This window comes from Ranitomeya imitator, chromosome 5, assembly GCF_032444005.1.
Source record: "Ranitomeya imitator isolate aRanImi1 chromosome 5, aRanImi1.pri, whole genome shotgun sequence".
NCBI lineage: Eukaryota > Metazoa > Chordata > Amphibia > Anura > Dendrobatidae > Ranitomeya > Ranitomeya imitator.
Genome location: NC_091286.1, coordinates 622,425,052 through 622,443,424, shown reverse-complemented (window position 1 = coordinate 622,443,424; position 18,373 = coordinate 622,425,052). Strand labels below are relative to the sequence as shown.

Genomic DNA, 18,373 nt, shown 5'->3' with positions numbered 1-18,373 from the left:
CCAGTCTTTATTCTTCGCAGTGCCTCCTCCATTCATGAAAATCAGCTCCACACATGAATGGTCTTCATGATGCTTTATTGTTGACGTGACAGGACTCATGGTAGTGCACACCTTTACTTCTACAGACAATCATTCTTTCAGATTGTCCAAAACAGTCTGAAGGGGCTTCAGCTGAGAAAATAACTTTACCCTAGTCTTCTGCAGACCAGTTCCTGCGGAATGTCAGTCTGCGGAATGTCAGTCTGTCCTTGATGTTTTTCTTTTCTGCCCTTCTTGAAACCAGGCCAGTCTCCAAAAGCATTCACCTCGCTGTGCATGCAGACACGGACTGACAACTGCCTGCTGCCATTTCTGAGCAAATTCTGCTCTGGAACTAATAATCAAGCTAATACCACTTTAGGAGATAGTCCTGGCACCTTCTGGATTTTCTTGGGCGCCACAAAGTCTACTTCACAGCATTTGAACCTTTTTCTTTGAAATTCTTGATAATCCGATAAATGCAAAGCCAGGATGACTGTACATTTCCTTGGAGGTAACCATGGTTAAAGGGAACCTGTCACCCCGTTTTTTCAAGAAGAGCTAAAAATAGCGTTAAATAGGGGCAGAGCTGGGCTTTACATTAGTGTATTTTGGAGCCTTTATTCCCCACCTATGCTGCCGAAATACCTTTGTAAAGTCGCCGCTTTGGGCTGTCACTCACGCTGGTCAGGTCATATGGGCGTGGTGACAGCGCTGTTTCTCCCCCAGATCTCCGTTGGTGGCGTAGTGGTGTGCGCATGTCCAATTAGCGAATCTACTGCGCAGCTTCAAGGAAAATAGAGCGATCTGCGCTATTCAGGCGTTTATCGGTGGGCGCGGCCATCTTTGTGAGGCCGCGCGTGCGCAGATGGTTCTTCTCGGCTTCCCGGGGCTTCAGGAAAATGGCCGCGGGATGCCGCGCGTGCGCAGATGGCGATCTCGACGGCCATTTTCCTGAAGCCGAGTTCGCATCTCGGCTGCAGGAAAATGGCTGCCGCGATCTCCATCTGCGCACGTGCGGCATCCCGCGGCCATTTTCCTGAAGCCCCGGGAAGCCGAGAAGAACCATCTGTGCACGCCTGGCCTCACAAAGATGGCCGCGCCCACCGATAAACGCCTGAATAGCGCAGATCGCGCTATTTTCCTTGAAGCTGCGCAGTGGATTCGCCACTTGGACATGCGCACACCACTACGCCACCAACGGAGATCTGGGGGAGAAACAGCGCTGTCACCACGCCCATATGACCTGACCAGCGTGAGTGACAGCCCAAAACGGCAACTTTACAAAGGTATTTTGGCAGCATAGGTGGGGAATAAAGGCTCCAAAATACACTAATGTAAAGCCCAGCTCTGCCCCTATTTAACGCTATTTTTAGCTCTTCTTGAAAAAACGGGGTGACAGGTTCCCTTTAAGAGAAGACAATTTCAAGCACCAGCACTCTTTTAAAGCAATCGGTCTGGTCTTATCTCTCAATCATGTTGATGGAATTATATCAGCTGCCTTGTCCTCGTTAACACTTCCTCCTGAGCCAATGAAAAAAAAACAAACAAAAAAAAAACACTGAAATGGTATAAAACCGCTACATCTAATTTTATGGCACGGCTGAACCGAAGCGGAAATGGGGCTTTTGTGACTAAATTAATTTTCATAGCAAGGAAAACTTTGCAATTCATTGATCACTCTTCATAACTATGTAGTTTTGAGTCAAATTTCCACTACAACAACTTTTCAGTCTCAGAACTTGTGGCCGTGACTGAAGATCGCTGGAGCCAAAAGCAAGTACCGTAATTCCAGGTATTAACCCTTTGTATAAATTATTAAAGCATTTATTGCTTATTTTCTGTTATCAAGAATATTTGTAAATTCCATAGACCAGTGTGTCATTTTCCAAAAATTACAGAATTTTACTATTTTTTTGACCACTGAATAAAAATGATTAATAAAGGGGGTGTTACTACTTTAGTGCTTAACTGTGGTCGTACTTGACCATACAGAGATTATTAGAAGAATGTTTTTTCTATTAATGTGTCTCTTTAATCCAGGTGAGAAGAGAGAGGACCGCTTATGGATACCGTGATGTAACGTCACACACACGTGGTGTGTACACAGTATGCTGTGACCTGGGACTATGAATATGTTGCTTTGTTACCTTTCGCAACGTTCCTTGGGGGTAAAGGAGGGGCAGGAGCAGTGCCAGCCGTGCCGCCAGGGACGCTGCTGTTATTCAGCACTGCACCGTAAGTTTCATTCTGGATGATATTTGGCAGGAAATTTCTTTGTTTGTCCTTGGCAATGTTGGCTGCATCTCTGGCCAGGGAGGCAACACTGGATGGCATTGAATTAGCTCCAATTTGGTAAAAACTGACTGGTCTCTCCTCCCGGCGGATGGGACTTGGCTGCTACAAGATCACAAAGAAAAAGTTCAGAGACCAATAGAGATAAAAATGTAAAGATAAAAGCAGAAAATGTATACAAACTACAAAAAACTAAGTACAATGCTTGTGCACCCCCCAAATACACATAGGACGTAAGGCTCTGCTGCATTTACATTCACTTGTGATCATATGCTATTGGTGGATCTCTGGCAGCTCCAGAACTACAACACCCAACATACTCCTGCACACAGAGAGTACGGAAAGTATTCAGACCCCTTTAAATTTTTCACTCTGTTTCATTGCAGCCATTTGGTAAATTCAAAAAAGTTCATTTTTTTCTCAATGTACACTCTGCACCCCATCTTGACTGAAAAAAAACAAGTGTAGAAATGTTTGCATATTTATTAAAAATAAAATTGAAATATCACATGGTCATAAGTATTCAGACCCTTTGCTCACTCATATTTAAGCCACATGCTGTCTATTTCCTTGTGATCCTCCTTGAGATGGTTCTATTCTTTCATTGGAGGCCAGCTTTGTTAAATTAAACTGATAGGACTTCATTTGGAAAGTCACACACCTGTCTATATAAGACCTCACAGCTCACTGTGCATGTCAGACCAAATGAGAATCATGAGGTCAAAGGAACTGGCCAAGGAGCTCAGAGACAGAATTGTGGCAAGGCACAGATCTGGCCATGGTTGCAAATGAATTTCTGCAGTACTCAAGGTTCCCAAGAGCACAGTGGCCTTCATAATCCTTAAATGGAATAAGTTTGGGATCACCATAAGTCTTCCTAGACCTGGCCGTCCAGTCAAACTGAGCAATCGTGGCAGAAGAGCCTTGGTGAGAGAGGTAAAGAAGATCCCCAAGATCACTGTGGCTGAGCTTCAGAGATGCAGTAGGAAGATGTGAAATAGTTCCACAAAGTAATCTATCACTGCAGCCCTCCACCAGTCGAGCCTTTATGGCAGAGTGGCCCAACAGAAGCCTCTCTTCAGTGCAAGACACATGAAAGCCCGCATAGAATTTGCTAAAAAACACATGAAGTACTTCCAGACTATGAGACATAAGTTTCGCTGGTCTGATGAGACGAAGATAGACCTTTTTGGTGATAATTCAAAGGGGTATGTGTGGAGAAAACCAGGCACTGCTCATCACCTGCCCAATACAATCCCTACAGTGAAACATGGTGGCAGCATCATGCTATGGGGTGTTTTTCAGCCGCAGGGACAGGACGACTGGTTGTCATTGAAGGAAACATGAATGCGGCCAAGTACAGAGATATCCTGGATGAAAACCTCTTCCAGAGGGCTCTGGACCTCAGACTTGGCCAAAGGTTCACCTTCCAACAAGACAATGACCCTAAGCACACAGCTAAAATAACAAAGGAGTGGCTTCAGAACAACTCTGTGACCATTCTTGACTGGCCCAGCTAGAGCCCTGACCTAAACTCAATTGAGCATCTCTGGAGAGACCTGAAAATGATTGTCCACCAACGTTCACCATCCAACCTGACAGAACTGGAGCGGATCTACAAGGACGAATGGCCGAGGATCCCAAAATCCAGGTGTGAAAAACTTGTTGCATCATTGCCAAGAAGACTCATGGCTGTAGTAGCTCAAAAGGTGCTTCTACTCAATACCGAGCAAAGGGTCTGAATACTTAAGACCATGTGATCATTATTAACTGATGAAACTTGTAATTAGGTGTATTTTCCAAAATCAGCCGTGCATTCTGAGATCTCAGTGACCATGCAACCACCCCGCAGTACCCTTTAAATAGATTAAAGAGGTCTCCCAAAAGACATTTATGCCATAAGTGTCTGATAGGTGTGGAAGAAAGTGGTAGGATCTATAGCAATCTCTGAAACTGGGGTCTAGCCCGGTTCAGGTCAACAAGAGACTTTTTCAAACTTTGAGCCGAAAGGAGTCATGATATAGGATGCCAATACATTAAAAAGTTTCAATTGTTTATTTGAAGCGTTGGTCTATTCTACTGTTGATTTACTTGGGATGCCATTCTGTGGACAAGTGTGCCACTTAAGTGCCAACTCGATTTTTTCCTTTGTTTCCAGTGATACCCACGCTTTACCTTGATTTTACCGACAGTGAACAATCGCTGCCAAGTCAAATATAAAATATCATATAAATCAAATTTTTGTATGTATTTGTGCTTCGCAATAAGGAAAAAGCCAAAACCAACCTGAATTTTATCATCCACGTCATCATCACTTTCATCCAAGTCCACGTGATGCAACCTCCATTCATATTCCACATGGACGTGAGCATTGAAGCGTCCAGATAAAGCCTGTATCAACTGAGACACCAGAAGAAGTGACAGTGGTCAGGAAAGAAGAAGAATAGTCTGACAATCACTCACTGGACGATCTTGGAACAGACGGTAAAGTTTAGGATGAGCCTTATTAATATAGACCTGTAAGGTGAAGCCCGGGCACATAGCCTTCATCCACTCTTCCATGCACCTCCTCACACTCACCCTGAAGGGGGAATACTCTGATAAATCTGCCCCAATGTCACCATTTATTATATAGCATGCTAATAAGTTCCCCCCTTCCAATATATGATCTCTAGAACCCATGTATTAAGGGATGGTCTGTAAGGTCCCCCCGTAGGCAGCGCTCCATATCCTGCCCCCAAACAACTACATTTATCATGTTACCATTCACGTAATAAAAGGATAGGCCAGTTCTGCCAGAGAGGGAGCCACGTCTATATGATGTCACTCCACCGTGGCTTTAAAAGGGATTTCAAGTCGGGAAACCCTTCTATGACATGTTTTCCCCCTTACAGCAAAGGATCAGCAGTGTTCCCCCATCCAGCAACGGGAGCGGAATTACTCGTGGCATGTATTATAATGTCATCTGCTCCCACAGGTGCCCATTTCTATATTAACAGCTCAAACATAAAAAAAGGTCCTCACTTCACAAACCCCCATTTATTAAATAGGCTATAGAATGAATTCTGAGACCAAAGGAATCGACTGGCAGCACGGCCAAAACTTCATTCACCCATCTAAAAAATGTAATGGCCATCGGCCACAGACGTGGATGAAGTTTGGGTTGTATCTGGTCAGCAACTCCGCGTGGCCTCACCCTTCGGAGATGATAGAGATGAGGTGGTACAGTACCAATGAACAGGACATACCAAGTCTTCGCACTGCGCATGCTTCAGCCTCTTCGCTATGTCCAGAGGAGTCTCTCCTGCTTCATTGGCTGAAAACAAAAAACGATAAAACTGTAAACCCAATTTACACAGACAGTTTCTTTGTGCGGTTGTCGGCAAAAATGTACAGAAGAAAACTGAGCGCTATCCTCAGCATCATTCATCAGCCCAGTAGAGAATGAATGGAGTGACAGCATCCTTCAACAGTCCAGTAGAGAATGAATGGAGTAACAGCATCCTTCAACAGTCCTGTAGAGAATGAATCGAGTGACAGCCCCCCGAAGGAACCCACACGAAACGCGCGTCAGGGATGCTGCTGTCTGCACATTCACATACTTTTGTTACTTTCACTTATGTTAGTACATCATGGTTGTTGCTGTTATCTTTTGTAAACATTATGATATATGTATACATCTGATCAATTTGTTGTTCCCATTAATCATTTGGTGGTATTTTCCCTGACGGGACCTGATGATTTGTATGTTGTTTCTTACACTTGTTATTTACAGGATAATACCACTTTTGTGAACCGCTAGGGACACCATTAATTTGAATCCCCATGCCTATCATGTGACATGGATGTGTAGCTTTTTGACGCCATGTGCCTTTGACTCAAACCTTCTATTCGTTATGTAATAGCCTTTTTCATGTTATGTGATTACTAATACATTTTTGTATTTTTTACTATACTCTCGTTTAGTACTCCAAGTCTCTTTTAGGATACACATTTTAGTGGAGTTTCCAGTGTTCGTTTATTTTGGTGAACTACTGACACATAGTTATGAGATACTTTGAGATCACCTTTGGTTTGGATGATATTGACAGCATCCTTCATCAGTCCGTTGGAGAATGAATGGAGTGACTGTATCCTTCATCAGTCTAGTGGAGAAGGAATGGAGTTACAGCATCCTTCATCAGTCCATTGGAGAATGAATGAAGTGACAGCATCCTTTATCAGCCCAGTAGAGAATGAATGGAGTGACGGCATCCTTCATCAGTCCGGTGGAGAATGAATGGAGTGTCAGAATCCTTCATCAGTCCGGTGGAGAATGAATGGAGTGACTGCATCCTTCATCAGTCTATGGAGAAGGACTGGAGTGACAGCATCCTTCATCATCCCGGTAGAGAATTAATGGAGTAACAGCATCCTTCATCAGTCCGGTAGAGAATGAATGGAGTGACTGCATCCTTCATCAGTCCGGTAGAGAATGAATAGAGTGACAGCGTCCTTCATCAGCATCGTATATACTGCATTACCGAGCATTATATATACCAGCAAGGGAACATGAAGAGCACAGGCCAGGCTGATCTGCCATTGCTGTGGGCAACATGGACCTTCATAGGAGTCATTACTACCTACACCACGACCATGACTGAAGGTCATTCCAACACACTGCTGATCAGCATCAGGTAACAACATCTAAAAAGACTATTTTACACTTAAAAACATATCTATATCACTGTATAAGAATAATGAAAGCAAATCAAATTATTAGTTACATTTGCGCCGTATTAAATGGAGGCCATTAGCCCACACTGACAGTATAAAGTAAGCACTGACCTTATAGGGGAGATTGTGCCAATTTAAAAAAAAAAAAAAAAAAACACAAAAATTGCAACTTTAGTGATCTAATTGCTGCCATTATTCTGCAGAAATTTAAGTGTAATCAAATGTACTAATTAGGGTGTTGGGTGCACCCAGAGTGTGGCAGAGATTGCTCAGTGCACCATTCCGCCTGCTGGTGTTGCACATCCTTCACTAGTGATAGAGAGCGCTGACTTACCTGGAGTGAGAATTGTCTGCAGAGAAAGCAAAGGCAAAAAGTGCTGTCACTTACTGGTGAAGGAGGCCGGGACATACAAAAGAAGCAAGCGGAATGGCGCCCGGAGGGTCTTGGGCACACCCAGGCTGCACCGAGCACTCTAATTAGTAGGACACCATTGATCAGGTAACGGACTCTTTACACACATCTGAGAGATCTGATATAAGATGTTAGAAACTTGAGCAATTGTTGACCCTGTGATAGATATTCTAATAAATGCAGTAACATATCTGTAAAGGGAAATCTTAAACAGGTTGTCCACTACGTTAAGATCGATAACCCACCCTTCGGATATGTCATCAATATCTTTGGCGACACCTGTCACTCCTGTCGATCAGCTGTTGGCGGTGGCTGCAGGAAGTGCTCAGATGCAGAGCTGCTCCGTCTACTGATAGTGGCCGTGGCCGGGTACTGCACATCCGCCTACTAAAGATTTAAAGGCCCTGACCACTATCATTAGACAGAGCAGCTCCATAACTGGCCAGTTCCGGCAGTCACAGGCACTGAGAACAGCTGATCGGCGGGGGTTTCGGGTGCCGAGCAGCCACCAATCAATCAGATATTGATGACCCATCCTAAGGATAGGTCATCAATGTTAAAGTAATGGACAATCCCTCTAAGGGATGCAGGTCTATTAAAGAGAACCCCCATAGTAATCATCCACTGGTTTCTCGTCTTCATTATAAACATTGAATTGTTGAAAAATGTGATTTTTTTTTTAAATTATTATTATTGAGGAATTTAAATAACGTTTATGACCTTGAGTTACCTGGAGCTGTACTAGTGTTACATATGGATTTTTATCTTTTCACAGAGACACTGGATCGAGATACCCTGAATCTATATTGCTGGCTACACAGTCCACCATTTCTCATCTACTCAGTAAGTGCCTTATATTCTTTCCTGGGATAGAGCTGAATTGCTCACCAATAAATCTACAGTATTCATTTCTTAGTTTTATCAGTCAACATACAAGGCCGTTATGACGGCTCCCGCAGACTTGTTACCCAACTGTCCCAAACTCCTCCATGGTTAATGTACCAGTTACACAGAAATACATCTCCTGCACATATCAGTATAATCAGACATGCATATAATACAGTAGGAACCAACATTATTTTGTAAATTAGGATTATTAGCAACATTTACAAACTTTCTGCTGCTCGCAATAAACCAATCAAACAACATAAATAGCTCAAACACAACTAACTTAACAAGTGGTTTCTCCAAGTTAAATCGCAAAATGCCAGTTTGGCTTACATGCTGCAGGTTCAGAATTTTTCTACCTCTTCATGACAAGCATTTAGTACTTATAAGAGCATCTCTGGCTGTTGTGACTTGCTGAAAATGTGATGTGTAGCCAGACAGCTTCTGGCAGCATTCCTGAGCAATTTTTGCCCATTTCTCAGGAGCACTGGCCTCCAGGTCATTAAAATTCTTGGGCTGCCAATATATTGGTCGATTGCGATTACAGCCGCAAGTCACTTTGGATAAGTCTCTGAGCTTTCCACATCTTACATCTTGTCACTGGGATCTTTGTCTATTCCTCAATGCAAAACTGCTCCAGCTCCTTCACGTTAGATGTTTCCTCTTATGAACAGCAATCTTCATGTCTGACCACAGATTCTCAATTAGATTAAGGTCTGGGCTCCAAACCATTTACATGTTTCCCCTTAAACCACTCGAGTGTTGGTTCACCAGTATGCTTTGGGTCATTGACTTGTTACAAGGTGAATCTACGCCCCAGTCGAAATCACTGACAGAACAGGTTTTGCTCAAGAATATCCCTGTATTTCAAACCATCCATCTTCCCCTCGACACGGACCATTTTCTCTGTCCCTGCTGTTGAAAAACATCCCCACAGTATGATGCTGCCACCATCATGTTTCACTGATGATAATGGATTTGATGGTGCTCTAGGGGATTGTCAGAGACTGGGATATTTTATTTTTTATTATAACCCAAACCCAACTTGTACTTCTCAACAACTGTGTCCCTGACTTGTTTGGAATGTATTCTTTAGCCTTCTGACCGAGCACGCCGCCTCTTAGCCACAGGTGTTTTAATCGCAACAGGTCCAATACCCCTCCACAGAGAGAGAGAATTTTAGTCTAAGAAGAGGTTTCACATGTACCCATTCAGATGGAGACGTTTATTCTCAGCGAGGTAAGGCAAGTGTAGGACCTGGTATAAGAGAGATGCCCTAAAGTGGCTACCAGGTACACATAAAATTGGCCATTTTTATGCGCTAAACGCTCTCATTTTCATATTTCTAGTGCAGTAATGCAGTTCAATTTTCGTGTTTCATGTTTGCATGTTTCAGCGCTGCAGTGTGCTGCCTTATTTACTTGACTGTATACGTGTTGGTGACTCTAGGTTCAGCACCTGTTCACACTAAGTCTATGTTTGGATGTGACAGTCATTTTTGTGAAATGGCGGTTAATAGGTCATTGGTGACCTTAGTTAGGGCCGTTTCAGTGGAGTGGTGTGACCTCAAGCCATATTTTAAGCGGTCGAAGAGGGAGCAAGAAGAGAGGTGGGAGGACAGTTCAAGATTGACGTGTTGTTCCAGTAGTGATATATAGGGGAGAAGTGATATAGGGTGATAGCTAGATACAGAGGATGGGTCAAGAGGGCTTTTTGAGGATAGGTGTAACTGAGGCATATTTAAAGCTTGAGCACATTTACAGATGTATATTTATACCTCTAGGTCAGTATATGAGATCCTAACACATATGGCGCTCTTGCCTTCCTGACCCTCTCTGCTGCTGCTGACAACTCCGGCCTTGCCCCGCTCTCATACACGCTTATGGTATGGCTCGAACACTATCTATATAACACGTCCTGTTTCTTTTTTTTTTTTTTTTTCTCAGCTTCTGATTTTAAGTTCCCGGCGGAGTCTGAAGGAAGACTAGATAACCTTCAGGAACGAACTGAAGGAAACATCATCCAGAAATGGAGAATCTGACCACACTTTGAGATATGGGGGTCCAGGCTGATCTCAAGGCCTAGCGCCGATTTACATATGTATATACTGTATATAAGTAAAAATTTATTTTTTTAATTGCTGCTTTGTGTTTTTTTTTTCTTTTTCTACAATCACCAACAGATTTTGATGCTCTGTGCATGGGAACACAAGAATGTAGCGTAGGGTAGGGCTCTCGCGGAGTATCTTGAAGTAGCTTGAAAATGTGAACATTAAGGATCTTTACTCACTGACTCCTAATGGAGGTGATGACACGATCATATTCAATGAAATAAGGACGTTATTAAAAAAATGCGGATGGTATGCCTTCTTATACGCTCACAATGGACGCAATAAAGACACTTGTTGGGTACCTAGTGGTATAGACAGTTTTTCAGTTAATGATGTATTCACTGTGCCTGCATGTCCAGCAGAGTTAGTGATAAATCAATGTATACTCTTTATTGAGTTGGAGAGGAAAACTGGCTTCCTAGGGCAAGTATATAAAACTAGACTCAATACAAGGCGCGATTCCTCTGTCCAATAATCAGTAAGCATCACTATGGGAAGCATTGGGGAATGGCGGTACCTACCTATATCTATGGAGGCCTTCCCTCTCAGCAGTAGTTTAAGGCACTCGGCGTTGTCCGTTAAGCAGCAGTAATGAAGTGCGGTGCTGCCTTTCACAGTCTGTTTGTCCAAATTACCACTGCAGACAAGAGTGTAGAAAACTATGAGAGACGATACAGGATCAGGAAGATGGACATTATGCATAAAGCTGAGCAGGGGTAGAAGAGGTCGATCCTACAATGTAAGGACACAGGGAGCTGCTAAATATATAATATCCTAAATACTACAACAGTCTGTAAGACAACACGTCACCAGGAGAGGCCGCTACAGGCTCAACAGGATGTCACATGTCCTATCACCTTTATTCTTCCCCCCCAAAAAAAGGTCGTTTAATGAACCCTTTATAAAGTATCTTCACCAAAACAGTTTCCATAGGGGAATGCAGCTGCTGCTGGCTTCTATTGGCAAGGTGGGAACAGGGTTTCAGGGAGGAAAGAGTAAATGGTGCGCAGCACAGGTATAGTCAAAGTAGTGGTTATCATTGTGACTGCATCCTCCTCCGCTAGGCCAGGGCTTTAGGAGTCACCAGTAGGGAAACCAGCTGACTCAATCTTTAGATTTTCCTTCCAGAAAAAAGGCCAAGGGCATAGAACATGTTTACATTAATACCATAAAAAGAGCATTTCACAATGGGTGAGTGGGCACATTCATCGAGAGAAGTGGACATCTTTCAAACATGTGCACCATTTTATATCTTTTGTGATGGTGACGGATTCCCATCTGTAAAGGGCCCACAGCAAAGAAAAAAAAAAAAAAGACAAAATACACAATTATTTTTTTATAATATAGATATATACACATACATACTTCTACACATACATGTGTATTTTTTTTTTATTGTGCTCCGCAATAAATGTTGCAGTGAAAGGTAAGAACTATACAGCGACATGTTACAATTTAGAATCAAATTATACCATGCAGTACTAAATGATAAGAACAAACCAGTGCAATCAATGTCGCCATACAGTGCTCATATATTGCCAAGCACTGCTCTGTGTGATGAACAAAAATAATTTCTACTGATAAAAATACAAATTAAAAAAAATAAATAAATAAAAAAGAATAATTTGTAGTAGGTGATGGAGGCCCCAGATCGTCTAGTACACCTACTACGTTCGCGCTCTCCGTTTATAAGATGCGATTCTTATGAGACCATTGAAAACAGGTGTCCCAGCAAGTGGTAATTTGGGATAATTGGCCCTAAATTTTACATGGCACAAGCCACAGCACACAAGACTATCCTTTTTTTTATTTTACACCAAGTCATGGCAGTGGTACATGTATGCCAGTATGACGTGCCAAGGAATGGTTCTGGTACATTCCGAAATATGGATCGGCATTACAAATTCCATTACCTGCTTCCCATTCTCCATCTTTTTTTTTTTTTCTTTTTTTAGACTAATCTCGCACTAAAGATTAAAAATGGAGTTTGCAACTAGTGATAAGCAAATGTGCGCAGATAAGGTGCTTTCCGAGAATACTCGGGTGCTAACCGAGTGTCTTCAGCATTCTCAAAAAATATGTTCGAGTCCCCGCGGCTCCTGTCCCTTAGGCAATCCCTGCATATGCTGTGGCTGTCGAACAGCTGCGGGGACTCAAACATCTTCTCGAGCACGCCGAAGTCACTCGGTTGGCACCCGAGCATGCGCAGATAAGGCGTTCGCTCATCACTATTGGTAAAGAATGGTGTTTTAGAACGCACCTTTATAGAATAATTGTGCCCCTGGGAGATGACACATACAATACCACAATGATTGCTCTTAGACCTACCTGTTTTGCACCAGGAAATCAACTATGTGCAGTGAGGTGCGGTCGACGGATCTGACGGCGAGATGCAGCGCGGTTTCTCCTTTCTCCTATAATAGAAAAGGGGAAGCATATCTGAAATCGGACGAGGCAGGTGATCACGCTGGATAGGCCCGGTCAGGCAGAGGTCATCCCATCTGCAGTATTATGTAACGTGCAGGCACCAGGTCACAGGCACACGCATACAGGGTGACCTTGTATTATGGAGACGCAAAGCTTATGTGACTCATGGGAGCAGGATGCACGGTATCACTGCACATATAAAGACAGGTCAAGGATTCCCAAAGCTGCAAATAATCATTTCATTTAAAAAAAAACAAAAAAAAACTTGGATTTCTTTTTCCTTTTACAGCTTCTATTTTATTTTGTGCTCAAAACATCCAAAATGCTGATTGTATACGCCAAAAATTATTAGATAAGTGCCGAACCTCATGACTCTCATAGTAAATATATATATATATATATATATATATATATATATATATATATATATATATATACACACACACACACACACACACACACACACACACACATATAAAAACATTATATATATATATATATATATATATATATATATATATATATATATATATATATATATATATACATACATACACACACACACAAAATATAGTGACAGATTCATCAAGACTGGTGTAACACTCCGAGAGGCGTGTCCAAGTGGCGCGAGCCTCTGTGCCTCACACCAGATATGATACTCTAGTCAGGAACTTGTATAGCATTTCTGGTGTTAAAAACACCCGCACTTTTCATCAATCGGAAGTGGCTCCGCTCAAGCTCTGCTGGTTTAAACAAAGCTGATCCAAATTGGAGTGAAAACTCCAAAAATGGCAATATTTTTATGCAACTCCACATAGTGCAAACACTTTTGTGGCATAAAAGTTTTTGATGGATCTTCTGTCATATTCATTAAAATAAGACACATGCAGGATATCCACCAATTGCACATGAGTCCCGGATAGTATGTGTACATCGTGACATGTGTCATCGGTGCCAATAATGTCCCACAGACACCCGCATTAAAGAAAATGATGTATAATCAGAAAACGGCCTAGAGTTCAAATCAAGTTTATATGGTAAATTATTTTTTCTAATTTAGCTATGCTTTCTTTTTCATATCGCTATTTAACAAAACAATCTTGCAATATTCACACGAAGAAAAATAGAGAATTTTCAGAAGCCTCATTATCATCAGAGGCAGAGTTGTCATATCAGATAACACCTTCATATAAAAGTAGATAACTTAGGATCCACTATTCACAATAGGTGATTTCACAGCTCATCTCCTCCTTCCTGTACAATGACCTTTGACCACGCTCATTAGAGGACTCAATACAAAATAGAGGGTCAAAACCTGTATTCCTGCTAATGAACATGTGGATTTCCTGAAAGAACAGTAACTAAGATTGTAGAGTAGGTCTAGGGGCCAGTGTAAAAATTGTAAGGTGTTTTTTTTTTTGTTTTGTTTTTTTGTTGTTTTTTTTTTTTTTTAACACAGATCATAGATTGAGATCACCAAAATAAAATTATATAAAATAAATACATGTAACAAAGACCTAGGTCATTTTCTGATGATGCAGTCCCTTTAGGTCACCTGCATTGCTAGGATTCTAAAGTAGAAAAAGTAGTAAGGAAACCCGTAACAATGTAGAGAGAATATACAAAAAAAAAAAACTATATGTTGAACCAAGACCCCCAGTGCTGAGTGTAGAGGAACAGACGGAGCCACTGTGATGCCACCTTACTGAAGGGCCAAAGAGCAAACATGAAAAATCTAGCAAAAATAACAAATATACATAACAAGCAGTCACTGATTGAGAGAGTGCACTCACATGCCCGTTTGCTAATGGAATGGTTTCTGTAAGGTCTACTCCATCTGCGTGCAGCTGGACCAGTGCATGTATGTCCCTGGTCTTGACGGCATCACATAGGCTGTGCATTCTAGTTGCGTTGTCCACATATTTTTTTCGTGCATACCTTTTCTCTATGTACTTTGCAGTAATGTAATCTTTCCTGGCATTCCTGTAATGATAGGAGAAAAGTAAAGTTTACAGGTAGGTACAGGTGATCCAATATTATATACACTAGATGGTGGCCCGATTCTAACGCATGGGATATTCTAGAATATGCATGTCTACGTAGTATATTGCACAGGCACATAGTATATTGCCCAGCCACGTAGTATATTGCCCAGCCACGTAGTATATCGCCCAGCCACGTAGTATATCGCCCAGCCACGTAGTATATCGCCCAGCCACGTAGTATATTGCCCAGTCATATAGTATATTGCCCAGTCACATAGTATATTGCCCAGTCACGTAGTATATTGCCCAGCCACGTAGTATGTTGCCCAGTCACATAGTATATTGCTATGTATATAGGGGTATTTGGGTATCTAGATAGAGGTAGCACCTCTGGTGGAGTGCTTGCCATGTCCTTTTAGGACAGCTCTTCCATCTTTGGTCCTCATCTGATGCTCAACTCTCACCTGTACCTCCAAGTAGCTGCTAGCATGCGGCAGCGGGTACACCCCGGAACACCGCCTCGGCAGGCAGGCCAAACCAGGTGAGGGTAGCTGTTGGGTGTCTTTGAGACCTACAGTGATTTTTAAGGGTTTGCCTACCCTTGCATGTGAAGACTGGATATGGCAGACTGTGCGGAAGAAACCAAGATTCAACGGACAGACAAGCGATTTCCAGCACAGTGTTGTGGAGCGCTGAGAGGGCGCAGCGAGGCACATATAGGACACTACTGGCCATCCACTGCACCCTGACCTATCTCCAGTTGTCTCGGCTAGTTCTTGCCACTGGGGCTCGAAAGGTACGGGCGAGAGAGTGAGGTTGACGACTGCGCAACTCCTCCTCACTTTAATCCAAGTCAAGCGCAAGTCATGACTTCAACCACTGCGTAACCCTGAAGTCATGGTCATCTTCGAAAACGAAGGACGAACATCATCAGTATATTGCCCAGTTACGTAGCATATTGCCCAGTTACGTAGCATACAGCACTGAGCCACGTAGCATATTGCCCAGTGACGTAGCATATTGCCCAGTGACGTAGCATATTGCCCAGTGACGTAGCATATTGCCCAGTGACGTAGTATACAGCACTGAGCCACGTAGTATATTGCCCAGTTATGTAGTATATTGCCCAGTTACGTAGTATATTGCCCAGTTACGTAGTATATTGCCCAGTTACGTAGTATATTGCCCAGTGACGTAGTATATTGCCCAGTGACGTAGTATATTGCCCAGTGACGTAGTATATTGCCCAGTGACGTAGTATATTGCCCAGTGACGTAGTATATTGCCCAGTGATGTAGTATATTGCCCAGTGACGTAGTATACAGCTCAGAGCCACGTAGTATATTGGCCAGTAACGTAGTATATTGCCCAGCCACATGTGTCACAGGTTAAAAAATAAAAAAATAAACATATACTCACCTTCCGAGGGCCCCTTGTAGTTCGGTCACATGACCGTGACGTCATGGCAGGTCCTTCTCCCATAACATCCTTGCCACCGGAACCTGCCGCTTGCATGGAGCGGTCACCAGAGCGGGAAAGGAGGCGGCAGGTGAGTATATAATGATTTTTTTTTTTTTTTTTTAACATTAGATGTTTTTACTATTGACGCTGCATAGGCAGCATCAATAGTAAAAACTTGGTCACACAGGGTTAATAGCGGCGGTAACGGAGTGAGTCACCCGCAGTATAACGCGGTCCGTTACCGCTGGCATTAACCCTGTGTGAGCGGTGACTGCGGGGAGTATGGAGCGGGCGCTGACTGCAGGGGAGTAGGGAGGGACTAATCGGACTTTGGCCGTCGCTGATTGGTCGCGGCAGCCATGACAGGCAGCTGGCGAGACCAATCAGCGACTTGGATTTCCATGACAGACAGAGGCCGCGACCAATGAATATCCGAGACAAAACAGACAGATATACAGACGGAAGTGACCCTTAGACAATTATATAGTAGATACGCACAAACATACACACTATCTTATTAAGACATGGATTGCTTGAAAATAATAAATTGAGCCATACTCACCTTTCAGCACCCCTATGAATCCAGGAAAGGCCTCCTCCCAGGGGTGCATTTTTAGGGAGATCAGGAGCCAAAACCTGTGATTCTGGCATGTCAATTTGTTTTATTCTTAACAAGGGAGAAGGGGGGTGAATTTTTTTTTACTGTATTCTTAGTTCTCCTTGGGTACGTGAGCCTGCGCTCGTCTGATGTAGTTTATTGCATAAGCTGCAATGCCACAATATTGCAGCACCTAGGAGAAATCAGTCTTCTGTAAAGCTCAGTGTTTGTTGAGCCAAAGCTACAGAAACGGGGAACTTCAAATACAAAAGGTTTCCTGCTCTTAACATAAATATAGCCATCTTTAACATGTCAGCTGTCACACTACTTCTTTAACATGAAGCACATGATGATTAGTACATGAATAATCACAATTATTACATAACCAGCACAGAAATACATTACTGTCTGAACCCCATAGCTTATTATAGAATACTAAATGTGTACAGGATCTGAACTAATAAAAGTACATGAAAAAAAAAAAAAAAGTGTATTAGAATCACCATTAATACCTGAATACAGCACCAGAACCACCAACAGTACATGAATTCAGCAGCAAAACTATCAGCAGGACAGGACTGCATCACCAATCTAATTACAGTCACCAATTGCAAAGTCGGATAAACCTCTGTCATATACACTTGCATCACATGACCTCATCACGCCACTATGCTGCTTCTGCCCACGCTGCGCCGGCGCTCACTTCTATTTATGACTGAACACATTTGATAGAGACAACAGGTACCCGGCCTTCTACTGCTTCTTCAATCCGACTGTCAGTTTAACAACCGATTTGGAGAACCAGACAAATTCCACTTCCGGTATGAGAAAGCCATCTTCCAGAGGGCCGCACCGCAGACCATCGCCTGAGAGGAGACGCTCATTACACCACATGGCAGAAATGGCCACTGGCTACACGGTCAGCAGACTAGAAGAGCGTTATCGGAGAAATATCCAATGTAGGGACCAATAACGATTTAGCCTTATGACCGCATACATATAGCAATGCTAGTTTCACAGCTTATGGAGACGAGCTCGCTCCGGAGGGTCAGCACATTCGGCTAAGTATAGCACAGTATAATCTGTAACTCACATGTCACTGCTGGGCGCAGGCTTCACTGTATCATCAACAGGCAGACAGGCTTCCATAATATCGTTAAACGCAATGTTTCCTATATTCTTTGCAAGCTAAAAAAAGAAGAATGCGAGCACATTTAGGACTGCGTATTTGCAGTTTAATTCATTCTCTATGTGACCATACAGTCCTATGAAGAGCGCGATAATGTGCGAGTATATTGAAGCATATCTAAAGCTAGCCGTACACATCAGAAGGCAGTAGACCAAAAACTTGTTTGATTGACATCTCTCTTAACCTCCGTGCACACAAGCATGCTCGTTCATCAAGTGCGCATGTGTTATAAATGAGGAGAGGGGTGTAGGCTGCTGTCAGACACCTCCCATGG

At 42.8% G+C, this 18,373-nt stretch overlaps 1 protein-coding gene across 2 annotated transcripts in view; it reads right to left on the bottom strand.

Moving 5' to 3' along the window:
* The window catches only part of ASAP2 (ArfGAP with SH3 domain, ankyrin repeat and PH domain 2), a 216,162-nt gene that overhangs the window by 23,625 nt on the left and 174,164 nt on the right, over positions 1 to 18,373 (bottom strand). For both annotated transcript variants that reach the window (XM_069728066.1, XM_069728067.1), the window contains exons 16-22: positions 18,004 to 18,098; positions 14,660 to 14,849; positions 12,768 to 12,853; positions 10,961 to 11,076; positions 5,562 to 5,629; positions 4,600 to 4,713; positions 2,169 to 2,418 (exon numbers count right to left, since the gene is read on the bottom strand). In XM_069728066.1, coding sequence (XP_069584167.1) covers positions 2,169 to 2,418; positions 4,600 to 4,713; positions 5,562 to 5,629; positions 10,961 to 11,076; positions 12,768 to 12,853; positions 14,660 to 14,849; positions 18,004 to 18,098 — 919 coding nt within the window. The remainder of the gene's footprint in view (positions 1 to 2,168; positions 2,419 to 4,599; positions 4,714 to 5,561; positions 5,630 to 10,960; positions 11,077 to 12,767; positions 12,854 to 14,659; positions 14,850 to 18,003; positions 18,099 to 18,373) is intronic.